This window comes from Camelina sativa, chromosome 17 (assembly GCF_030686135.1).
Source record: "Camelina sativa cultivar CO46 ecotype springtype chromosome 17, ASM3068613v1".
In the NCBI taxonomy this organism is placed as follows: Eukaryota; Viridiplantae; Streptophyta; class Magnoliopsida; order Brassicales; family Brassicaceae; genus Camelina; species Camelina sativa.
In genome coordinates this window covers 2,208,849-2,231,728 of record NC_141896.1, presented here as the reverse complement: position 1 = coordinate 2,231,728, position 22,880 = coordinate 2,208,849, and the positions used below count along the sequence as shown (strand labels likewise).

At 37.4% G+C, this 22,880-nt stretch overlaps 5 protein-coding genes, 1 non-coding gene and 3 pseudogenes across 12 annotated transcripts; 3 read left to right on the top strand and 6 right to left on the bottom strand.

Annotated features, from left to right (window-relative positions):
• Window positions 1-64: 64 nt before the first annotated feature.
• LOC104754755 (putative fructokinase-3) lies at window positions 65-1,529 on the bottom strand. 2 transcript variants are annotated; one of them, XM_087496133.1, is made up of 4 exons: window positions 1,081-1,529; window positions 651-983; window positions 460-581; window positions 65-366 (listed from the first exon to the last, which is right to left on the bottom strand). In XM_087496133.1, exons 1-4 carry the CDS (start codon window positions 1,480-1,482, stop codon window positions 357-359), a joined length of 867 nt encoding a protein of 288 aa, XP_087352259.1. In that variant the 5' UTR covers window positions 1,483-1,529; the 3' UTR covers window positions 65-356. The 2 variants fall into 2 exon arrangements, with proteins under 2 accessions (XP_087352259.1, XP_010475323.2); XM_010477021.2 differs by having other exon boundaries at window positions 460-576; window positions 1,081-1,518.
• A 494-nt stretch (window positions 1,530-2,023) lies between these two features.
• LOC104754754 (uncharacterized) lies at window positions 2,024-3,255 on the bottom strand. Of its 2 annotated transcripts, none has more exons than XM_019239223.2 (3): window positions 3,116-3,255; window positions 2,473-2,541; window positions 2,024-2,342 (listed from the first exon to the last, which is right to left on the bottom strand). In XM_019239223.2, the coding sequence occupies exons 2-3, from the start codon at window positions 2,534-2,536 to the stop codon at window positions 2,167-2,169; spliced, it is 240 nt and encodes a 79-aa protein (XP_019094768.2). In that variant the 5' UTR covers window positions 2,537-2,541; window positions 3,116-3,255; the 3' UTR covers window positions 2,024-2,166. The 2 variants fall into 2 exon arrangements, with proteins under 2 accessions (XP_019094768.2, XP_010475322.2); XM_010477020.3 differs by lacking the exon at window positions 3,116-3,255 and adding an exon at window positions 3,004-3,097.
• A 253-nt stretch (window positions 3,256-3,508) lies between these two features.
• LOC104754753 (calmodulin-like protein 7 pseudogene) lies at window positions 3,509-4,420 on the bottom strand (annotated as a pseudogene).
• Window positions 4,421-6,363: 1,943 nt separating this feature from the next.
• TRNAT-UGU (transfer RNA threonine (anticodon UGU)) lies at window positions 6,364-6,435 on the bottom strand. The gene has a single exon. It is a non-coding gene; the product is annotated as a tRNA-Thr (tRNA).
• Window positions 6,436-6,495: 60 nt separating this feature from the next.
• Window positions 6,496-8,137, top strand: LOC104754752 (ASI1-immunoprecipitated protein 1). 2 transcript variants are annotated; one of them, XM_010477018.3, is made up of 4 exons: window positions 6,496-6,633; window positions 6,939-7,001; window positions 7,209-7,657; window positions 7,789-8,137. In XM_010477018.3, the coding sequence occupies exons 3-4, from the start codon at window positions 7,211-7,213 to the stop codon at window positions 7,936-7,938; spliced, it is 597 nt and encodes a 198-aa protein (XP_010475320.1). In that variant the 5' UTR covers window positions 6,496-6,633; window positions 6,939-7,001; window positions 7,209-7,210; the 3' UTR covers window positions 7,939-8,137. The 2 variants fall into 2 exon arrangements, with proteins under 2 accessions (XP_010475320.1, XP_019095117.1); XM_019239572.2 differs by having other exon boundaries at window positions 6,518-6,633; window positions 7,136-7,657.
• A 438-nt stretch (window positions 8,138-8,575) lies between these two features.
• On the top strand, window positions 8,576-15,733 carry LOC104754751 (protein SEMI-ROLLED LEAF 2). Of its 2 annotated transcripts, none has more exons than XM_010477017.3 (21): window positions 8,576-8,955; window positions 9,157-9,230; window positions 9,338-9,500; window positions 9,619-9,693; window positions 9,781-9,896; window positions 10,042-10,156; window positions 10,254-10,382; window positions 10,781-10,828; window positions 10,931-11,085; window positions 11,182-11,378; window positions 11,473-11,762; window positions 12,410-12,559; window positions 12,647-12,988; window positions 13,116-13,265; window positions 13,563-13,638; window positions 13,899-14,026; window positions 14,119-14,313; window positions 14,610-14,750; window positions 14,817-14,951; window positions 15,044-15,247; window positions 15,361-15,733. In XM_010477017.3, exons 3-21 carry the CDS (start codon window positions 9,366-9,368, stop codon window positions 15,517-15,519), a joined length of 2,940 nt encoding a protein of 979 aa, XP_010475319.2. In that variant the 5' UTR covers window positions 8,576-8,955; window positions 9,157-9,230; window positions 9,338-9,365; the 3' UTR covers window positions 15,520-15,733. The 2 variants fall into 2 exon arrangements, with proteins under 2 accessions (XP_010475319.2, XP_087351108.1); XM_087494982.1 differs by having other exon boundaries at window positions 8,944-9,043.
• A 700-nt stretch (window positions 15,734-16,433) lies between these two features.
• LOC104754750 (uncharacterized) lies at window positions 16,434-19,841 on the top strand. 3 transcript variants are annotated; one of them, XR_015585844.1, is made up of 11 exons: window positions 16,434-16,927; window positions 17,028-17,457; window positions 17,553-17,700; window positions 17,892-18,002; window positions 18,139-18,295; window positions 18,375-18,509; window positions 18,595-18,810; window positions 18,928-18,994; window positions 19,085-19,228; window positions 19,310-19,376; window positions 19,469-19,841. XR_015585844.1 is itself a non-coding variant. In XM_010477015.3 (11 exons), the coding sequence occupies exons 1-11, from the start codon at window positions 16,754-16,756 to the stop codon at window positions 19,615-19,617; spliced, it is 1,809 nt and encodes a 602-aa protein (XP_010475317.2). In that variant the 5' UTR covers window positions 16,434-16,753; the 3' UTR covers window positions 19,618-19,841. The 3 variants fall into 3 exon arrangements, 2 of the variants coding, with proteins under 2 accessions (XP_010475317.2, XP_087350106.1); XM_010477015.3 differs by having other exon boundaries at window positions 19,085-19,239; XM_087493980.1 differs by having other exon boundaries at window positions 16,467-16,927; window positions 18,139-18,305; window positions 19,085-19,239.
• A 248-nt stretch (window positions 19,842-20,089) lies between these two features.
• On the bottom strand, window positions 20,090-21,053 carry LOC104759089 (B3 domain-containing protein At1g05930 pseudogene; annotated as a pseudogene).
• A 540-nt stretch (window positions 21,054-21,593) lies between these two features.
• LOC104759088 (B3 domain-containing protein At1g05930 pseudogene) lies at window positions 21,594-22,481 on the bottom strand (annotated as a pseudogene).
• Window positions 22,482-22,880: the final 399 nt, after the last annotated feature.

Sequence of the window (22,880 nt, the reverse complement as noted above, 5' to 3'; positions counted from 1 at the left end):
AAATTTTTGTAGAAAATTATATCAAACAACCATTGGAGAGAGAGGAGAGACGGAACCAAAAAAGGAAAATAAAATGATTTTTTTTTGTTTTATATTAAAAGGTAACACTCTAACAATTATTGAACACGTCAATAATTCCTATGGTCTCTTAAGTCTTAACACATTACAAAAAAATCACAATTGACAAGGAGAAGCCGTACAACATAATTTTGAGAACTTGAGATAAGTTTGACGTTTCTTTTTGTCTTTAAGAAAGCATTGAGCTTCACTATCTGAGGGAAGAGCTGGAATGGCTCCTTTTTTAGTGGTCGTGATGGCTCCGCAAGCGTTTGCAAATCTTAGAACTTTCCTCAATCTCACTTCCTCCTAAGAAAATGAAATAAAGTGGTAATCATGTAAATCATATTTTGATCGAACAATGAATGAAGGAAGATTCATTCAATATTGATGAGTACTCACCTCGAGTACTGATTGATCATCAACAATCTGGTGCAGAAGTGCACCAACGAAAGAATCACCAGCTCCGGTAGTATCCACCGCATCCACAGGGAAAGTTTCAACAGTTCCATGGAATTTCTACACTGTGTTTTTTTATTTATAAGTAACCATTCTTTATCAACAAGAAACCAAAAAAACAATGTTATTAATACCTTTGTGAAATAAGTACATCCCTTTTCGCCGAGAGTAACAAGCAAGAGTTTCAGATTGGGATGCCATAGAGACATCGCTGTCTTGTCATCCATCGTTTTGTTTTCGGTCAAGAACTCAAGCTCCACGTCACTGACCTTAATGATGTCAGCCTTGTCCCATATGCTCATGATCTGAGTCCGAGCTTCTTCAGGGGATGGCCAAAGAGGTTCCCTCAGGTTTGGGTCGTAGGACAAAAGAGCTCCGGCTTCTTTCGCCACTTCCATTGCCTTCATGTGAGCCGACCTACATGGCTCTGTTATCAAACTTATTGATCCATAGTGAAACACTTTCGCCTGCACAAACAAATACAACAAGGGTTAAATTTACACGTGAAACTAAAGGAGTTAAAATCTTGAAATCTTGAAAACAGAGAGAGAAAGATTTACGTACGGATCTGATTAGTTCAAGATTCAGTTCGTCTGGACGAAGAAGCATATCGGCGCTAGGGTTCCGGTAAAACATAAACTCTCGTTCTCCATCAGAACGCAGAGTCACAAAAGCGAGTGCAGTTCTTGCTCCTTTGTCGAAATTGATCCCCTGATCAGCAACACCGTTCTTTCTCAAGATTCCGGCGAGCATGTGACCGAAATCATCGTCACCAAGCTTTCCTACGAAGGCTGCGCGACCTCCGAGACGTGACACGGCGATGGCAACGTTGGCAGGAGCACCGCCGGGAGCTTTGAGAAATCCGGGGGATTCAGAGAGGGAGACGCCGGATACGGTAGGGACAAGGTCAATGAGCATCTCGCCAAAACTGACGATGAGGCCTTTCTCGCCGGTGGATGATGCCATTTGAACAAGACCGATTTTGCGTTTGAGAGATTGAAGGTTGAAAAGTGAACGACGTTAAGACTCGTTTTTAGTAGTTTATATAGGGTTTAGATATTTTGTGGTCTTTCTTTCTAAAAAAATAAAATTAAAAACAAATCATAAACCAGTCAAACCTTGAAGATATCTTGGGAACGTGGACTATATAGCTTATAGAAATTGTAGATATACTAACTATATCTTGAATTCCAGATATATTAACATTTCTGCAAAAATAATTCTTCTACTATCTGATTTTCATTTGGTTCCATTGCAGTTTTAAGGTTCAATGAATTTAACATTTCTATATGATTGATCATGTAATCGTTGGATAGGGGATAAGAACAAAACACTCTTAACTCTAATCTCACTCTCTTTGACCATATAGAAACGTTGGATAGTGGATAAGAGGATACTATTTTGTAGCCTTGTTTAACATTATTCACACAGACAAAAAAAGACTGCTAAGCAATCCTCATCAAGCTGCTTGGTCGATTCACTGTTCTAAGTTATTCTCCTACAAACATTTCGAATCTACTAATCGTATTCGCGAACTACAAATACAAAATCCATTTAACTCTGCTGTCTCATCCTGTTCATGGAGCACTGTAAAGGAAGAGTAAGAAAAGAAGAACAAAAAAGAATACAAAAACAGAAGCAAGCTCTTCTTTATTTAAGTTCTTTCGCAATCTCTCCATCTGACTCAGGCAGAATTGTTTCATCCGTTAAGACGGAAGAATCACCTGCACTTCCATTCTGATTTTGTTTTGGTGCTTGTTCCTGGTTCTGGTCAATCATGGTTTGCATGTCCTGCATTCTCGTGCGGACAACACTGGTCACCAATACTGAAAACAAGTAAAAGACTTGTCACTATTGCACATACCTATGATCTCATGATCTATCCATAGAGAATATAGGAAATGGTGACACGAAACTATGGTAATTAGAATGACGGAACAGAAAAGAGTATCATACTAGCTGCAGTGCCGATAGTCCAAACCCAGAGGATCTTCAAGCCAGGACTCTTCTCTCTCCCCATTTCCCCTAGCATCATCACAAATTCATTCCAGAACTTTTAGCAGCACCAAACTAAAAACCCAATTATAACAAGGTTTGAAACTAAACAAGAAGAAGCACTCAATCTAGCTGGGGATTGTTTGTTCGAAACTAAACAAGGTTCACTTAGTAATCAACCATTGCGAAACAAGATCAATCTGCAGTAAGCTATAGGTGATCTAAACGAGTTTTGCAATAAACATCTTCCACCTAAAACTGAATGACTAAGATAATATAAACATAACCGAAGCCAGATTACGACAAATCTCGTATGAATGTAATCCCAACACATAAGAGCCTCAGAAACGAAACTGGTTACAACTAATCGCTGTTTCAAAACCCCTAATTTAAAGAAACCCTGAACCCTAAATCGAGAAACTGTAATGGGAGAATAAAAATTTACAAAATTGAAAACTGATTGCTACTCTCGTGAACTCCAAAAATGCTTACTGGGTTTGAGTAAATTGACATTAGCGATATTGAGCAAATGTGACAAGTTTTGGAACGGAAACAGATACATAGAAAGGATCAGGGAAATAGCTGAGAGAGAAAAAAAATATACCTTTTTCGATTTCAAAGAGAGACCCACAGAGCTTGAAAGCGATGGATATGTCCTCTCTCTCTCTCTCCTTTTCTTTATTCAGAGAGTGAAATGTCAAAGAAAGACTTTTTTTAGATTTCAAGTTCTTCTAACAAAAGACTCGAGAGGAGAGTGAGGAAGAAGAAGAATCGTGGTAACCGATCTGGTTTTAATAAAAATCGAACCGGAATTTTAAAACCGGTATATTTAATTTCGTAAAACCGAATTAAACCAACCTAACTCTTGATTAGTTGATTTCGTTGCACACTCTCCCACGATGCAAATTCTCATTACGTAATACGTACGTTAAACCAAAACCATCTATAAATCTCAAGCTAGCACAATTACACAATCACATCGATCCACATTGTTAAACATACTCTTACTTATGATAATATTTTGCCAAGACGAAGCCATAATATAATGCCCGCAAGCAACAACAATATGGAAACTATGTCCGGAAGCACCAAAACAAAAATGCATCCCACTAAATTCTTTTTTTTTTCATTCCTAAAACAATAGAATTAAATCAAGAATACAAAAAGAAAAACACAAAAATAAATAAATTATTTAACTCAAAGAACAAAAACCACCGCCTTTCATCATTTGTCTAAACTCTTGGTAGTTAACCCTACCATCACCATCAACATCCACTTGCTTTATCATCTTCTTACATTCGTCCAATGTCTTACCTTGTTTGAGCCCCAAGGAAGACAATACCGCCTTCAGTTCATCCACCGTTATAAACCCATCTCCATTCTGATCAAACACATTGAAAGCTTCCTTCATGTCCTCTTCTTCTTTGTCTTCCTCGTCCATTATCGTCTTGTAAAGCTCTCCAAACTCGTCTATGTCCACGCACCCGTCACCATTCACGTCGATCTTTTCGATCATCTGAGTCAACTCCTTGTCAGGAATGTATATCCCGAGGCTTCGTAGTGTCTCGCTCAGCTCTTTCCCCGTGATCGTCCCGTCCCCATTCTTGTCGAACATTTGGAACACGCGTTTTAGCTCTGTCGGATCCATCTCTTTTTTGAAATTTGTATGGCTACGTGTGGAGGAAGAAAAGGGAATGGTGAGGGCTCTGTGAAGCTGAGAAAGGGTTTCTCGGGAAGATCGTTTACGCTTTCCTCGCTTCTTTGGAGATCGATGAATCGCCCCGATAAGGGCAGGAATTAAGAAATCTAGATGGGAGTTGAAAGAGTCAAAGAGACATTATAGGGAGGAAGACGGAGATAGAAGATTTGTCTTTCTTTGATATCGTTAATCGGTAAAGGAAGAGGACATGTTGAGGGGTTTTTAAAAGGATACAACTCTATGACTTCTATGGAATCATATTAATTTGTTTATAGTATTACTACATTCTTAATTTTTGTTTTTTAATGGGAATTTAATTTAGTGTTACGTTTTCCCAAAAAAAAAAAAAAAGCAAGAAACAGTACTCCGGGGAAAGTCGAGTCAACTTATCAAATAATTTATGCCATCTAATCGATTTGTGTATCTTTTGAAGATATAGATAACCAAAAATTTGTAACATATTTTATTTTAATTTTTCGGCAATGTACTGTGCGTTCGAGTTATCAGCTGCATGTCTCTCTTATGTGTTTAACAATAATGAACATCTTAATCAAAAATGCTTAGATACACCTACAATCACATATGATTCAGTTGGCTACAGAGTTAGGGTAGTTAATTAAGTTATCCAAAAAATAACAAGTACCGTGGATGTACATTCTTGAATCTGATGAGTGAGTTATTATGGAATTTTAAAAATCCCGTGAATAGGATATAATTTCATATATTCTGCTATTAACAACCAGTTATCATTTAGTATTAGCAAAACATATGATAACTGGATTGGAGGTAATCAAGAATAATTCAGTTACTCTTAAATGAGACAATTTTAAGAATCGATATCATATTTTTTTGTTTTTTTTTTTTTCGTTTGTTAAAGACATATTTAAGAATCATAGATCTAAGATTGTAAATGGTTGGAAAGTAAGGAGTATGCTCTCCACCACAAGGAGATTGGTTGCACGTTTGGGTCAAAAAAAAATTTCACTTCATCAGTTTTAAACATTTCTATTTAGTAATTAGCTAAAAAACAAAATTAATTAGTACTAAATATCTATATATATTATTTGATTTAATATTTTATATATAAAAAAGACAGCCACAAAAAAAAAAACCAAAACCTGACGAAGTGGTGATCCACTATGGACAATGCACTTGTTCCTGCGGTCACTTAGAAAAACAAATTTTATGGGGCCAATCAAGATTATTGGAGTTGTAGGTTATCTCGATTCGTATGTTCCTCATGGTTTTGATCCGAGAATTGAAATCAAGCGGACGCGTCAATCTATACTAAATAAAAATAAGAACTATAAGTTCTCTACATAGAATTTTAAACAATCTATCGGAATTTGACATGTCATTCATTAATATTTTTTTAATTTCCATAATTTTTTATATTAAAATTTTTTTTAAACAACATATGAGGACTTAACATGTCATTCATTAATATTTTTTAAAATTTCTAGAATTCTCTATATTAAGAATTTTTAGAAAAAGGAAAATTTTAAATTTATAGAAATAAAAGAACTAATGTATTAAAAATTTCAATTCAACAATATGAATGGACACATAAAATTTAATAGTTTCTTAAGAAGTTCTTAATTTAATATTTTCTCAAAATTAATAATACAATATGTTTTAAGCAATTTTGTTTTACATCCATTGATGGAGATGCCCTTAGTGTACAAAAAAAGCGCATCTCTATTAGCATAAATAATAGTATAAGATTACAAGTTTTGATTTAGAATTTAGTACATTGTCTATAATCATTTTATTCTAAAATGCAATTTTTAATGTTTTTCTTCATATTAATTCTTTTGATGGACATAAGAGTGATATATTTTTTTATAGTTAATATCTAATATTAAGTGATATATGTTTAACCATTATAAGACTGTTGTAAATATCTTTTCAAAACATAGTAATACTAATTTTCTGGAATTGTTAATATATTTCTAAAATATTAATAATATTATAATCTCTCTTATTAATTTCAATTTTTAAAGTTTTTTAATAAACTAACATTAATTTTTGTAGAAAATTTTATCAAACAACCATTGGAGAGAGAGAGAGTGGAGAGACGAACCAAAAAAGAAGGGATAAGATCTATAGTTAAAAAAGTATTTTATAAAGGTTGGAAATTTTTTAAAAAATAGTGCCCACACGCAGGATCGAACTACGGACCTTCAGTTTACAAGACTGACGCTCTACCACTGAGCTATACGGGCAATTGCAAACTAAACAGCAATTAAACAATATATTACGAATTAAAAATATCTCTAAAGCTTAAACGATGTCGTCTCTCCATTCTCATCATCTTCTTCTTTTATCCGAAACTTCATTTTTTCTTATTCCCTTTCTCAGACCCAAAAATTAGGGTTCAGTTTTATAGCAACAAGGCTCCGTCGTTGTATGTAGTCGGAAAGGTTAGTTCAATTGTCTTTAAAATCTTTGCTCAGTTCGATTCTTAAATTCGTGGGTCGTGTTCAAAATTTCGAATTGATCGATGCTAAAACCAAACCTAGCTAGCACGATTAGTTTTTTTTTTTTCAATTGATCGATGCACGAGTTCGTCGATCAGAAGCTAATCGTGCTAAAACCAAACCTAGCTAGCACGATTAGTTTTTTTTTCTTTCAAATGATCGATGCACGATTAGATGTTGTAATCGCTCTTCCATGATTGTTTCTTTGTTTGGTACTGAGTGTCATTTTCCTTATTTGTTTCCCCCAGACACGATCATCGCATCGCGATAGCTTTACACCCATTTTCGATATTTTTCTCTGCAGCTGAGAGGTAATACTTTGATCTCTATGCTTCGATTCGATTCGATTCTTCAATGCTTTAATTGATTTTGCTATTCATCTGGTTTGATTTTCATCTCTTTATAGAAAAACCTAGATTTAATTTCGCCGTGAATGTTTCTTTAGGAGTTCTGGTGCTTTGAATTTTACGAATCAACTTGATTATGTTGACGGATGTTGAATCAATACTTTGGTTTAGTGATGGCTACTCCGGAAGAAGTTGAGTATGACAAGTTTCGAGAGAGAGTTGAGCGTACTGTGTATATAGACGAGCTCACGCCTCTTGCCACAGTCCCCGTTGTTGAATCTGCTGTGAACCAGTTCGGAACGGTCAAGAGTGTCAGCTTCGTTCCAAACTTGTTGGGTCCAAAGGAGCTTCCAATTGGTGTCCTCGTTGAGATGGAGACCAAAGAGATGGCTGAGAATGTAATCGCTACTGTCACTCAGTTGCCTTTCATGGTTGCTGGAATGCCTAGGCCTGTGAGAGCTAGTCTTGCTCATCCTGACATGTTTCGTGATCGTCCCAAGAAGCCTGGTAGAAAGCTCCGTTTTCGCTGGATGAAACCTAGTGATCCTGATTTCGACAAGGCTGTTAAAATGAAGCGGCTTGTTCGTAAACATACCGCTGAATCTTCTTTTATGATCAAGGTACTCTTTTTGTTTCTTTCTGTGGCATGGGATCTCTGGATGCTGTTGATGAGTATTTTATTCTCTTGTTGTTGAGGAGAGGACTACGGTGCTCTTGTGAATGTGTTTTCTTGTTTTCTTGTTTTTTTCAGAAACAGCTCGAGGAGGCGGAGAAGCTGTCTAAACAGCAAGCTGAGACGACGATAACACATCATAAGAAGTATGATTTGTGTGAGAAACTCTTCCACGATGGCGTTGCCCAGAAACTGTCTGAACGTTTCCACATGAAATCTTTTCGCTAGAGAGGCACCAACTTTCCTAGAGATGTGGGTGCGTCTGATAGAATGTAACTAAGTACTAGTAAGTGACAAATGAAAGGGATGGTATTTTGCTATGGCCACTAGTTTGTGCAGAGTCTATATTCTGGTTGAGCTGACTTTGCTTTAGATGCTATGTGTTTAGCCTTTCTAACTCTTAATGAAGAAGGTTCCACACTGCTCATATATATGTGTCGTCTAGTCCACAGTTTCTACGAAGCTTCTTAGCTGTTTCAACTTTGATTTATATGTGAAGCAAAGTATAAGCGTGGAATGCTTTGTGCTTCAACGTAGATTAGTTACAGGGACTTTGGAACCTGTCTCTGTGATGAACTGTTTCTACTTTCCAGAGGACTATAGACAATGTTTTTAGTATATAACCTTGATCTTCTCCTACTCCTGATTCTCTAGCGAAACAATAGTTTAAGCTTTAGAGACATATTCTACTCTCTGTTCATCTGTTGTGTAGAATATACACCGTTTCTATGTTGGAGCAAGCAGTAAATTTCGGTTTAATCACGTAATGTTCTCATGAGCCAAACTAACCAAAACAAAAAGTTAAAAAAAAATCCAAACCGATGTAAAATCCATATATACATGACTGTCTAAGTCTTAAAAGTTCAATCAAAGATAATGATTGCAGAAAAAAGAAGAAGATAATAATGATATTTGCAATTCGAGCTAATCATTAAGAAAAGGAACAGTGGTCAAGATGACAAGAATCCTAGACTGATCACATAAGAACCGGTGGATCCAGACAGGATTATATCAGAAGGGGTAGATTGGTAGTTTTAAGAGGACTTCTGGACTGACACTTTCCGACATTAATGGCGGAAAGAGAGAGAGAGAGAGAACTTTTGAAAGGATTGATTTTTAATAAATTTTATGAGATTGAAATAAATTAATGATAAAAAGACGAGAGAGAGAAGAGCGATGCCACCTCTGAGCGGTTTGCCTTCTTCTCCCCTCGCAGCTGCCTCTCTGGCTTTTACCATCTCCCTGGTAATTTCTTTTTTCCCCCCTTCATCTCTATCTCTTATCTCTTTTTTTTTCTTCTTTCGTCTTCTGATTAATTCGAGATTGGCTTTTCGTAATTTTTCTCTAAATTTTGATTCCTTTTTCTCTCCTCTCTCTTGGATCGCATAATCTGAATTTCTCACCTTTTTGTTTTGTTTCCCCCCTTTCTTTTGGTTGGGTTTTCAGGGTGCTCCGGATTGCGATCTCGGTAGCTAGATACTGAGTTTATAGGGATTCCCATCAAATCCTGCTGCTGCTGGGTACAATTTGTTCTTTCTTTCTTGTTGTTGTTGTTGTCTTCAATGAATGAAGAATTGTGTTGCTTTCTAAGTTTATTTTCAAATAATATGGTATGGGGATTTTGCAGGGGGAGGGGATTTGAGGCGGAGAAGAAAATGGGGGTTATGTCCAGACGGGTTTTACCCGCCTGTGGTAACCTCTGTTTCTTCTGTCCTTCTTTGAGGGCAAGGTCTAGGCATCCCGTTAAACGCTACAAGAAAATGCTCGCTGAAATCTTCCCTCGTAATCAGGTCTCTTCATCATCTCTTTCATATCTTGTTTTCAGGGATTCTACTTACCTTTATTGACATGGCATACGGCTACTCTTACAAGCTTCAATGTTATTTTTCCCATCTTGTGATTTGGCAGGAAGCTGAACCAAATGATAGAAAAATTGGCAAGCTTTGTGAGTATGCCTCAAGGAATCCTTTACGAATCCCAAAGGTTTTTGCATTTTTCCCCTTTTGAGAATTTTCTTATCATGCTTCTCTCCATTTTTTTCTCATGTGTTGCATTATTCTCTTTTGACAGATTACAGAGTACCTTGAGCAAAAATGTTACAAAGAATTGCGGAATGGAAATATTGGATCAGTTAAAGTTGTCTTATGCATTTATAAGAAACTGCTTTCTTCATGTAAAGAGCAGATGTAAGTCATAGTTTCTTCGTGATAAACGCGGCTTGACATTATCTGGTTACTTATAATTAGTATATTATCGTTCGCTTTTGTTAAATTAGACCTTCAGAAATAATAATGCTTGAGTTTTCGCTGATACTATCAACTTTTCTTGTAGGCCTCTATTTTCTTGTAGTTTGCTAAGCATTGTCCGAACTCTTTTGGAGCAAACACGAGAGGAAGAAGTTCAGATCTTGGGTTGCAATACCCTTGTTGACTTTATAAGTTTACAGGTACATTTTAGCATTTTTTGAGGCATGGTTACATGTCTCTTCGCATGCTACTTGTTCAGCTAGCACTACATATGGTAACCCATTTGTTTATACACAGACTGAGAATTCCCACATGTTCAACTTAGAAGGTCTAATCCCTAAACTGTGTCAACTTGCTCAAGAAGTGGGGGATGATGAAAGATCACTCCAATTATGTTCAGCAGGAATGCAGGCTTTGGCGTTCATGGTAATGCTATTCTTTGTCTTTACTTTTCTTTTGTTTGACTGACAGCAAACATGCCCTTCAGATATACATTCCTTACACAAAACATATCCTAAGATTTATGGATATGTGCAACATGTTACGGGGTATTTTATATTTACTTGAACTTGTAATTTTGATCTGAAAGCTGTTAACGGAAGCCCTTGTTGATGAGTCTTTTTTGTTCAAGAAAGCATTTTACTAGTCCTTATTCAGCTAGTCTAGAATTCATTGTCAACTTGTTTAGTTTTACTAGTTAGTTTCACATTAACTGAAATCCTATTTTACCTTTGACCTTCATCCTAGAGCTGCATCTTATGTGGTGTAAAGTCCACACCTGTTTCTACTTGGAGCTTTCGCTACTAATTAATAGTAATTGCTAGGTATCTTTCATTGGTGAGCATTCCCAACTATCAATAGACTTGGATAAGGTGAGTCATCGGACACTTCAACTTCTGCTGGTCATGGTTTATAGATATACAAGTGCTGGTGCGTTGTAGTTAGATTGTGATCCTTTTTTCATCTTGAATTAGATTATTTCTGTGATTCTGGAGAATTATATGGATTTGGAGAAGGGCCAAGAAGACATCAAAGAAGTTGGTCAAATTTCAGAAACGAAGACTCCCAACCTGAGTAAAACGGTTTCCTTCAAACCTAATCCGGTGACTGACTATAAGTTGGAAAACATGTAAAGCTTCTCCTTAAAGATTTATTCACTAGTTTTTACAACCACTGGAAATGCATCGTCTATATGTTATTTAATTTATTCATCAAATCCATTCAGGGACATTTCGAAGAGCCCCTCATACTGGTCTATGGTTTGCCTTTGCAATATAGCCAAATTAGCAAAGGAAACTACAACTGTTCGTCGGGTTCTGGAACCGCTTTTGACTGCTTTTGACAGTGGAGATTACTGGAACCCTCAGAAGGGAGTTGCATCTTCTGTTTTATTGTTTCTGCAGTCTCGTCTGGAAGAATCAGGTTAGATGATATACTGAATTTGCTATCTTTCCTGACATTACAGTATACCTCTAACTTGTCTATGTGGTAACGGACTAAAGAAGTATTCATGCAGGAGAGAATTGTCATGTGTTGGTATCTTCTTTGATCAAGCACTTGGATCATAAAAATGTAATGAAGCAACAAGGTCTTCAAATTAACATGGTTAATGTAGCTACATGCCTTGTGCTACATGCTAAGCAGCAGGCTTCAGGCGCGATGACTGCTGTAATAGCGGACGTGATTAAGCAGTTGCGGAAATGCCTGCAAAATGAAGCTGAATCAGATGTGTCTGCTGATGAAACAAAGCAGAACTCAGACCTCCAGCATGCGTTAGAAAATTGCATGGCAGAGCTCTCAAATAAGGTCAGTTGAATTGGTTTCTGTTCCTTTGAGTTTTGATCTGATCTTAACCACAAGTATTGCTTGTATCGTCATGTGTATTATATGTCTTAATACACCAGATATTAAAATTTACAAATTTGTCAACAGTCGAACAAGGCTTCAAGTCTACTCGTACTTCAGATTATATGATTTGCTTGTATGAAAATATTAAACTGTGGAGGAAAATACACTAGATAAACAGCACTAGCCTTGTATATTAGGAATCATAACTGTCCTAATTAAGTCTGTTCTTACCTAGTCAAGGTGTTAGTAGATAGCCAGTGATTATGAGTTCCATGTTCAGCTGTCAGTATCCATTATGGTGTCATTGCATAGTAATGGACTTCTTGTTATGGTGTCAAAACCAATATGATATGTAGTGTGCTAAGAGCCTAAAACTAATTCAATACCCCATACTGTATATCACATTAGACTTTCGAAACCATGCAGGTTCTACTTATCTTATGTAATAGATTATATCTTCTTTCAGTATGTGGTTTTAGTCTACCTTGAGTCCTGAAACTCCTTGTGGTAGCCAGCGCAATTTGTGGAATATTGTTGTTTTCCCTCCCGTCTGCATGTTTATACAAACCCCATATATTTGCTAATTATTTGTTTTGCTTTTTAAGGTTGGGGATGCCGGGCCCATTCTTGATATGTTGGCAGTGGTTCTTGAGACGATATCCACTAATGTCGTGCTTTCTAGAACCACAGCATCAGCCGTTCTCAGAGCTGCACATATAGTATCCGTGGTCCCAAATGTTTCTTACCACAAGAAAGTAATTGAATATTTTACTGCAACTTTTGTTTTGTATTTGACTACCGGTAGTTATTCTGTTCTAACAGATTTACTTGGCCTGTCCCAGGTATTTCCGGATGCCTTGTTTCACCAACTGCTCCTTGCGATGTCCCATGCCGATTGTAAGACTAGATTCGAGGCACACAATATTTTCTCCGTTGTGCTTCTTCGAAATCTTCGTTTGCCTTGGTCATATCCACAAAAGGAAACCTCAGAAGTTGTTCCTGGCATACTGTCAGTTGATGGAACCTGTACTGTAAGGAACCAGAATATTAGTTTACAGGAGGAAGAGAAAGAAAAAGTTGAGAACTCCTTAAATGGTGAACTGCATAAAGATGTAAACCACACCAGTCAACAGTTTAGTTGTCAGTCTTTGGATAACTTAATGGATGTAGATGATGGTATTAAGGTATTAATTTTCTAAACCTACGTTTCTTTGCGCTCCTTCCCACCCTCCAATTATAATAGTTGTCACTTTCTTATCGATTTGAATGTATTTACTAAGCTAACTATAGTGAGATTTCATGCTGTTACAGTCATTATGTTCGCTGCGGCTGAGTAGTCACCAAGTGAACATGCTTCTTTCATCCATATGGATCCAAGCAACTTCTACCGAGAATGCCCCTGAAAATTTTGAAGCCATGGCCAGCACGTTTCAAATCACCTTACTGTTTTCATTGGCAAAGGTTAGTCGATGCATCTTATGTACAGCAAAAAAGGACCATAAATCGTGTTTACAGCGTACTCTAGCTTTAATGTAATGTATTTAAAGCTTTAGGTATACCATCATACCAAAGGGTGATGGAATGCTGGTATTCTTTCATACTTATGATAGTGTAATGTATTACAAAGTTCTAGATATACCACCATACTTCTGGACATCTTGAGTTTTTCAGATTCAACACTCTGTTTTTGAAACTAGATTTAATGGGAGGGTCATCTGATTTTGTGAAATTTTCTATGATTTTGTGTTTGCAAAGCAGAGATCAAATCACATGGCTCTGGTGCGGTGTTTTCAGCTGGCATTCTCTCTTCGAAATCTCTCATTGAGTCAAGATGGTAAGTTAAAGACTGTGGTTAATGCTTTTCCCGTCCATTAAGAAAATTACCTACTTTGTTCGCTAGGATATTACATAGTTCCATTATAGTATGCCATGCCATTTTTGTTGATTTGCGATGTGATTTTGATAGTGGGGAATATTATAATACATAGTCTCTCGCCTTCATACTGTGAACCTATAAAGAGTAAACTCAACTGTCCTGAACTGCCCATTCTGTTAAGATTATTTCTGACATAGATTTCTGGTATAATTCTGAAGGTGGTATGCAGCTTTCTCGTAGAAGATCTATATTCACATTTGCATCATATATGCTCATTTTTGGTGCCAAGATTTCCAATATTCTGGAGATAGTTCCAATTGTCAAAGAATCTTTAACTACCCAAATGGTGAGCTTTGTGTATAACTGCATCCGTTTGTTTCGTGTTATCTAAATCTCTTATTTTTAATTTGTATGTGCAATTCGTCATGTCCTAAATAGGTTGATCCTTATCTTGTGATGGAAGAAGATATGAGACTGCGTGCGGTATGTTCTGGATTTCCACAAGAAGAAGCATATGGATCTGACAAAGATGATAGTGCTGCTCTCAATTCTTCAGTGATTGTCGCAGATGATAGACGTCTGAAGGAAATCGTGATTACCCATTTTATATCGAAATTTCAGACATTATCAGAGGTACTTATCTAGTTTAAAATTATTAAATGATGTAATTCAAGATAGTCCGATTATTTAGAACAGAGAGAGTTTTTGACCTTATATCCAACGCATCAGATGAAGCTGTCCTAAACAGAAGAATAACTATGAGTTTAGCTCCAGGTTTTTTATCAGTCAAAATATTAGCCTGTTACATTATGTGGTGGGTATATGTAGGCATAATCAAACAAAATAAAGTAGGATAAACCGCTGGATCATTTCATGCTATAACTTCACTCGTTTGTTCTGATTTCCTTTTCTATGTTTAATGCTCTTAGGAGGAGCAATCAATTTTGAGAAAGGAAATTCAGTCAGAGTTTTGCCGAGATGATGCACATCCGCTTGGTGGACAATTGTTCACGGATACACCAGGACCTAGTTCTCCTCTTAATCAAATAGAACTTCCAGCTTTTGAAGAGGTATAATGCTTTTAGGAGAAACTTGCTTTAGGAATCATTCTCATTGCATTTTGATGGATCTTTCAGGTTGAGCTTTCAGAAATAGCGGCATTTGAAGGAATTTCCCCGGGGGCTAGTGGGAGTCAGTCTGGCCACAGAACATCATTGTCCGCAAACACTAACCCAGTAGATGTTCTGAGTGTCAACGAGTTGTTAGAATCGGTAATAGTTGCACTCAATATTTAGTAATAGTTATTATTGGTCTTTACCATGGCCTCCTTTTTAATGCAATTTTTTTCATTAATGATGTTTAGGTATCAGAAACTGCTCGGCAAGTTGCAAGTCTCCCTGTTTCCTCCATTCCTGTACCTTATGACCAAATGATGAATCAGTGCGAAGCTCTTGTGACGGGTAAGCAGCAAAAGATGTCTGTGCTTCGAAGTTTCAAACCCGAAGCAACCAAAGCTATAACTTTCTCAGAAGACGAAGAAAAGGAGGAACAATTTCTTCTCAAGGAGGTGAGACTTTGTTCTCTGTTTATATTGACAGTATTAAGTGTTAATGTGTCATCCCATCAACGTCAAATATCAGTTTGGTGTTGATTTTGTTTTTGTTTTGTCGTGTGTTGCAGACAGAAGAAGCTGGTGAAGATGATCAGAAGGCAATGATTGTGGCTGATGTTCAACCTCAAGACCAGCTTGGATTCTTCTCACAGGAAGTTCCACAAAATTCTTTTCGGTTACCGCCTTCCAGCCCTTACGATAAGTTCTTGAAAGCAGCTGGGTGTTGAACCCGGTACATTCTTTAAATCTTGCATATATATATAGACACACACACAGCATAATATAAATATATATTATCACGTGTAAAATCTGCTGCTTGGTATATTCTTAGTCAACCCTTGGCTGTTTCTGGAAGGCAACTATGATTGATTCATTCCATTTATCCAATGTGAAAAAGATGTAATAGTAATACTCATCAAGGAAGCAATTGTTTAAATCTGATCGACCTGTTGTTGAAGAGCAGAAGCAGCAAAGAGTCGTGCAGAAACTCGAATTGTCTTTTTGTTTTATTTTGGGTGAATGATCAATTGATTTTGAAGTGTTGGTTGATTGTTTCATATGTCTGTGAGCTGCGTGTGTTTTGTTCTATGTGGTCTTCTGGTGGTTTTAGACTGGGTTCAGGTTCTTGGTCAGTCAAAAGTGTGTGTGCCTGGGTTTGCTCTGAGAATGACAAACTTGGATGGATTGTTGATGCCTTTATGTGATAATGGAATAAAATGAGTTGCAAAGTAGTTTTTGATGGTGAATAATAAATAAACTTAGTTGGTCTTTGAGCAGCTTGCATATCAAGGGGCACACAGGACTGAAGGAAAAGAACAAAGTAGATAATTCCAAAAGAGTCTTGTACAAACATGCTTTAATTAACAAAGTACATGCAGCTTCTTTTGTTCTGCTGGAGTGCTCGAAACGAAATCCAAACGTCATCATATAGCCGTTATAGGGTTCTTCAAAGTTTCTTACGTCTCAAAAAGTCAAAGAAACAGTCCTATCAATTGGATCAATCAAACCAAATAAATACAGACCTAAGAATGAAACTCCCCATCATAATACCCTCGAAAGAGAGACACAGTACATACCTACAACAGGGTGAAGCCCATATTAGTATATTACAATAATATTGGCGCCTTTCCGAATTTTCACTATTAACAAAAAATTAATAAAATAAAAAAGACACGAACTTTAGATGATCTTCTTCTTGGGTCCTTCTCTTTTCTTACAAGAGAGAGAAGAGAGCTGACACATTTCTAAATTTTCCAACTCATCTCTTCTTCTCTCATTACCAAAAACGGTAATTTCAGAACAAATCTAGGGTTTTCCATTCCCGGTAAAGATCCACACTTTAACACTACCATTACTAAAAAAAAATCTCAACTTTTTTTGTTTGCTTCTTCTCCTTCTTTGCTCCTTGAATCTATATTCTTAGGGCGTCTTCTTCCTCTGCAATTTCATCTTTTCGCTTCAATGGAGGAGGTGGATTGCACTTTACCAGTCACAAAGACCACTACGGAACCCTCAGATGCTTGTACCACTGAGGACGCCATTCGAGCTTTATTCGTTTACTTAGTCGACCCTTTGCTTCCATTCAAATCATTTGATGTCCCTTCCAAGCCCCTCCGCGAATCTGTCGCCAAACAGGTCATTTCTTAAACTTCCCTCAGTCTCTCTCTCTAATTAGGTTTTCTCGATTTATAGCTCTAGTTAAGACATCAATGCCTTCTCTGTTTTGTTAATTCAGGTTCATGCTGTTGTGTTGCTCTTCAATTATTACCACAGGAGAGACAACCCTCATCTTGAATGTTTGTCTTTTGAGTCGTTCAGTAGCTTAGCTACGGATATGAGACCTGCTCTGCTGCTGCATTTGAAGGAGGATTCTTCTGGGAGAGATGGTGATTTGGACCATACCGTTTTGCTGGAGAAGGTTATTAAAGATGCTTGTAGTTTATCCATGAGCTTAGATGCGTCTTCAGATCTTCTTGTCTTGAACAAGTTCCCTATAAGGACAGTTGCGGTTCTACTAGTTGACTCAGAGAAGAAGAACTGTTATCTTAAACACAGCTCCATCACGCAAGGTGTGTGGTCACTACTTGAAAACCCCATTATAGCAGATCAGAAACAAGAGGTCGTCTTTCAAAAAGTTGCATTTGCTGCTGTTAAGGAGGCCACAGGTTTGTTTGAAAGACTGATCATTTGGGATTCTATATATGTAATAATAGCATTCTTTCTGTATGTTAGTTACTTAACAATTTCGAATCTTTTTCAGGTGTTAATCACAAGGACATTGTGATATTGGAGAGGCATCTGGTATGCTCCTTGAGTGAAGAGAAGACTGCAGTCCGCTTTTACATAATGAAGTGTACTTCACAAGACAAGTTTTCTGGAGAAAATCCCGTTGAAGAAATGCTTAGTTGGTAAGTTGATTTGCATCAAAAGGAAATGCCTTAGCTGCAATAGTTATGACAAGTCAAAGGACCTTATATTCAACTAAAGATTGACTCACAAATGTTGGCAAGATGGTCTTTCAGATGTTAATCTTGAACTCACATTAGTTGAATGATTGACATTCCTAATCAGCTTATTTTGCTCTTCTCTATGTAAATAGTATGCAGGGTCCTTTGTTTGAGAAGAGCTTCTCCGAATGGTCTACAAATTCCAGAGTGGAATACTTTCATGTTCTTCCATATGCCAGCCTCATACAAGATTGGTTTTCCAGGTTTAATTGAATCCCTAAGTTGGAATACTTTCATGTTCTTCCCAAGTTGTTATTCCTTACATTACTTTTGAGTTAGTTTGGTACATTTTCTTGTTTAGGGGATAGCAATGTAAGTTGATTCTGTTTTTTTTTTCAGGCGAGGAGATACTGAATCTTTGATAGAGAAAGAATCAGAAGCTGTATGTGATGACAGAGAAAGCAATGGCAACGAAGATGCAAACAATGAGTTGGAACTTTCTGACATTTTTGGAAGAGGAGGAAATGCTGCTTCTAGAAGGCGTAATGAAATTAAAGTATGCACTGGTAATGATACTTGTATGGTTGTGTTAAGGAAAATAGTAGTACGAAGCAACTTACTAATTTAAATTGCAGGCCAAAAAAGTTGCCGCTCTACTTAGCAATCCTAAAGCTAGAAGAAAAGCTACTCCGGGGATACATAATCGATACTTCAAAGGAAGTATGAAATCTTATGTCGATACTTCAAATGGAGGGAAAGGTGGTTTGGAGGTAGAGTCTGAATTCTACTACACTAGCAATTAAATATTCTCAATTCTATCTTCAAGTATCCATTATCACCCTTTTGTAAATGCAGGTTGCATCTGATCAAAATGATCACAAAGAAAGAGGTATCCAGAGGAAGAAAGCTGTTACTGACAGATTTAATAGCATTCATAAGCTTCATGTAGCTCCTGTTTCTGCTCATAACTCTAACCAAAACCTTGAGGACCTACAGACGTCTCTTCTTTCTAGAGCTACATCACTATCCGAAACTGCATTGAAAGTTCTTCTTTGCAAACGAGATAAACTGGTAATTACAATTTGATCATAGATATATATATACACAATACAGCAAAAAAAACTGATTGGCAATATCATAGGTCCTTATTTTTTCACTAAGAGCTGCTCTCTTTTTCTCTGGCTGCAGACTCGTCAACAGCGGTACGTAGAAGACGAGATTGCTAAATGCGATAAACGCATCCAGAACATCAAAGGTATGTATATACTAATATACATGTATATTTCCTTTCTGCCACAGCTTTTGTTTTTATATGAACCTGAGTGCTTCTCGTGGGTGTTATTAGGTGATTGGGAGCTGCAATTAGAAACAATACTCGAGTGCTGTAACGAGACATACCCAAGCCGCACCCTTCAAGAATCTTCTGACAAGTCAGCATGCCAAAGCAACAAGAGGCTGAAGCTCTCTGAATCTCTTCCTACTACTAAAAGTCTGTGTCAGGTTAGTTTATGGTAACTTTGATCATTTCATGTTCGAAGAAATATGATTCATTGCCCCTTAACTATTGCAGAGACTCGATGATATCTGTCTCATGAATAACTGGGTACTACCAAACTATCGTGTGTCTCCATCAGATGGTAAAGTTTTGAGATCATATGCTAAATTTGTAGTTTAGCTCCTTTACTCAACTCAAAATATTCATGTTGATGTTGTTGCTTTGTCCAAAAAGGTGGGTATGAAGCTGAAGTAAGAATCAAGGGGAATCATGTCGCATATACAGTACATGGAGAGGAAAAGTCTGATGCTGAGGAAGCTAGGGAATCTGCGGCAGCTTGCTTGCTAACTAAGTTACAAAACACAACAGCCAACTTGTCATGACTGAGTGAGATCCAAGAGCAACTCAGAACCCAAACTAACTTCCATCATGAGTAGAAAAGTCTGTATAAAACCATTGCAAGATGCCAAGATTTGTACCGACTCCATTCCACTGTTCAAACTTCTAGATATATTTCAAGATACAAAAGGTATTAACTGATGCAATAACTTGAGTAGACCGAGCACCAAACCCAGAGTTATGTTATAAATATTCATCAGTTCATACTTAGACTTTGTAATCAGAATTTGTTTTCACTATCAAACAATCCAAGAAACTGAACATAAGCATACTCATGTCAAACTATTCGTCCAATCATAGTAGAGAATCAAAAACAGTAAACTTACTAATAATAGAGGAAAGGTGTAAGATCTATCAAATCGTAGAAAGCCCCTAAAAATGATAATAGAACCTCCAAGAAGTTAACTTGACGCAAAGAACCTATAGAATCGCCTCAACTTAGATGGCTGTACAAAAAGTAGATCAAACTCTACGGAGACAAGAAGATTAGCAGAAACAGAGAGCATTGGAAGAGGTACTCTGTCTCATTGTGAGGGAGGAACAAGAGCAAAACAGAGGACTCCACGGCATCTGAAAGACCAGAGACTGATGTAGTCGCCGTGTTTGAATCCATTAGCCTTAACGACGTCGTCCCACCCACAAACCAAACTGTAATCCCAGCTTCCGTTCTTCATATCACATTTCTTTAAAATCACACCCCAAATTTTAGTCCTTTGATCCACCAGAAGCGCTCCCACTCCGATCTTCTCATCTTTGTTGATGTCTTCTTCTATGATCCTCGATTCTACAGCCGTCAAGAAGTCGTTTCTGATAAGGTTGAATGGTATAGAGAGACGGCTCTTCTTCTGCTTGACATCAGCTACGATCAGAGTCTTCTCACAGATGAGTTTGGGGTCTTCTCCGTTCATGTCTCTTATCACCTGAATAAGCCACCTTGGAGTTCTTGAAAAAAGAGTAACCTCCTTTGATTTCTTGAATCCACTACTACTACTACGACTCCGCTGAGACATCGCATGGCTCATGGAGCTTGTGGGATTAGTTAGGCACGAAGATGGAGACGATTGGACTAAGCGTGAAGAAGAAGCAGAAGCCCCATTAAGGTTTTCAAAGTTCGGTTGTGAGTATCTTAGCGCAGACCTTATCTTTCTTGGGACATGATCGAAGAAGCTCTTCTTCTTGCTCTCTTCGTCTTCTTCTTCAGAGACAATCTTGGCCTTTCCTTTTCTTTCGCGTTGTTCTTCATCATACACCATAGCCGCTGCATCCGCCAGTACATGAAGGTTCTCCCACATCTTCTTTGTCTCAGCCGCGTCGTTTGTAGTCATTGTGATATCGGAACCCAAACTTGTGTTCAGAGAGCGAGAAGCGTGAGGAAGAAAGATTGTTAGAGAGAATGAGAATATGAATGAAAGAGTACTGAAATAATCGTTGATTAATAATCACTGACTATAAATCTTTTATATTTTCTCTTCTTGAAAGCATTACTCTTATTTAAAGTGTGTGACTAAAGCAGACCACGCACCAAAAACAGATTCATGTTAAAATATACGTCAATTCATACTTAGACTATAGATCATAAACAACTTAGTTATTAATATTTGCTTTTTGTTTTGTTCTTAATTATGTCTCCTCATTAAGAAGCTATTTTAACTTATTTGGAAGATAAAAGAAAGACTTGTTTTCTTAATTGGAGAAAGGTTTAGGGTTTACAATACGTACTTTCCAGTAGCCTCCCATCAGTATTCAGATTAGATCAAGGGTACTATCAGACGATCACATAAGCATATATCAGTAATAGAAGAGAAAAAAATCCCAACAAAGTGTAAGATGGATCAAATCGTATTAAAAACCCTAACTTTGCTAGTTACTTGAACGAAAAACCTCCAGCATCGCTTGAATTTAGAATTTTACAATCAAGTTATGATGACCTCAATCAACAGAAACACAAGAAAGAAACTTGTTAGAGAAAAAGAGGAAGAGGAACAAGAACAAGGGCAAAGCAGAGGACTCCATGGCTCCTGAACGACCAAACAACGATGTTGTCTTCGACTTTCAATTCATTAGCAATGACGATGTCGTTCCAACCACAATCCAAATAGTAACCCCAGCTTTTCTTTCCTGAAGACGTCATCATCTCCGACCTCTTTAAAACCACGCCCCACTTTACAGACCTTGGATCGAAGAGAATCGCTCCCACTCCGTCCTTCTCACCGTCGTCGATGTCCATGTCTTCTTCTTCTACGATACTCTTCTCCGCAGGCGTCAAGAATTCGTTTCTGATGAATTGGTTGAAAGGCATTAAGAAACGGCTCTGTTGTGGGTTGAGATCAGATGGTAACAGAGGCTTCTGAAAGATCAGTGTCGGGTCTTGTGCGTTCATGTCTCTCATCACGTGAACAAGCCACCGCGGCATCTCTCTCCGTGAAAAAGCAACCCTAGGTTTCTTATTGAATCCCCGATGAATACCCCACCTCTGTGACAGCCCACATCTCTCAGGGATTGTTCTATCCGTCAAGCAAGAATACGGAGACGATCGGTAAGTAGGGTTTGGTGGTCTTCTCATCATAGCCATGTAGTTTTCATAGTTCAAAGAAGAACAAGGCGATGAAGAAGAAGCCCCATTAGGATTTTCAAAGTCTGGTGTTGGGAATCTTAGGGTAGGCCTTATCTTTCTTGGAACATGAACGAAGCATCTCTTCTCTTCGCTCTTCTTCTCGCTCTCTTCTTCGTATTCCTTGGAGACGATCACGATCTTGGCTTTTCCTTTTCTTTTGCGTTGTTCTTCATCGGACAACTTAGCCGTCGCGACATCCGCCAACACCGTCTTCTTCTCATCGTCGTTTGTCATCATTGTGATCGGGAACCCTAACTCGAGATCAAAAAGCGAGATGCGTGAGAAAGAAGTAAACTTTAGAGAGAAAGAGAGAACGAGAATATGACTTGACTGAGAATGAGAGTGCCCTGTTGTGTTAGACGTTCAACAGTAAATCGTTCTGATAAACTTCTTTTTTTTTTTCCTTTTTCCATTCAGGTTAGTAGACCCTTTAATTAATGCAATTCCAATTTCCTTTTCTCTTTAGTTAATTTTCCCAATTTATATAGTTTTACTTTTTTTACTTTTATATCAGTTTAGGCGAAAATCAGTAAGATAATTACTGCAGCGAATCGCCTAATTTTGGGTTGGGTCAAGCTATTGCTATAGTTGGGCTTAAGTCCATGATTTTAGTAGGCCCATTAAAGTGATTCA

What these genes read in the sequence shown, in the direction of transcription:
- LOC104754755 (XM_010477021.2), bottom strand. Translation starts at nt 1,482, where the DNA reads ATGGCATCATCCACCGGCGAGAAAGGCCTCATCGTCAGTTTTGGCGAG. An exon ending in ATCTTGAACTAATCAGATCC is followed by an intron (nt 984 to 1,080) that starts GTACGTAAATCT and finishes TTGTTTGTGCAG; the next exon opens with GCGAAAGTGTTTCACTATGG. An exon ending in GATGTACTTATTTCACAAAG is followed by an intron (nt 577 to 650) that starts GTATTAATAACA and finishes AACACAGTGTAG; the next exon opens with AAATTCCATGGAACTGTTGA.
- LOC104754754 (XM_010477020.3), bottom strand. Translation starts at nt 3,073, where the DNA reads ATGTATCTGTTTCCGTTCCAAAACTTGTCACATTTGCTCAATATCGCT. An exon ending in TGTCAATTTACTCAAACCCA is followed by an intron (nt 2,542 to 3,003) that starts GTAAGCATTTTT and finishes TGATGATGCTAG; the next exon opens with GGGAAATGGGGAGAGAGAAG. An exon ending in GACTATCGGCACTGCAGCTA is followed by an intron (nt 2,343 to 2,472) that starts GTATGATACTCT and finishes ACTTGTTTTCAG; the next exon opens with TATTGGTGACCAGTGTTGTC.
- LOC104754752 (XM_019239572.2), top strand. Translation starts at nt 7,184, where the DNA reads ATGTTGAATCAATACTTTGGTTTAGTGATGGCTACTCCGGAAGAAGTT. An exon ending in AATCTTCTTTTATGATCAAG is followed by an intron (nt 7,658 to 7,788) that starts GTACTCTTTTTG and finishes TGTTTTTTTCAG; the next exon opens with AAACAGCTCGAGGAGGCGGA.
- LOC104754751 (XM_010477017.3), top strand. Translation starts at nt 9,366, where the DNA reads ATGGGGGTTATGTCCAGACGGGTTTTACCCGCCTGTGGTAACCTCTGT. An exon ending in GACTATAAGTTGGAAAACAT is followed by an intron (nt 11,086 to 11,181) that starts GTAAAGCTTCTC and finishes AAATCCATTCAG; the next exon opens with GGACATTTCGAAGAGCCCCT. An exon ending in AATTTCAGACATTATCAGAG is followed by an intron (nt 14,314 to 14,609) that starts GTACTTATCTAG and finishes TAATGCTCTTAG; the next exon opens with GAGGAGCAATCAATTTTGAG.
- LOC104754750 (XM_010477015.3), top strand. Translation starts at nt 16,754, where the DNA reads ATGGAGGAGGTGGATTGCACTTTACCAGTCACAAAGACCACTACGGAA. An exon ending in GCGAATCTGTCGCCAAACAG is followed by an intron (nt 16,928 to 17,027) that starts GTCATTTCTTAA and finishes TTGTTAATTCAG; the next exon opens with GTTCATGCTGTTGTGTTGCT. An exon ending in GAGGGAAAGGTGGTTTGGAG is followed by an intron (nt 18,510 to 18,594) that starts GTAGAGTCTGAA and finishes TTGTAAATGCAG; the next exon opens with GTTGCATCTGATCAAAATGA.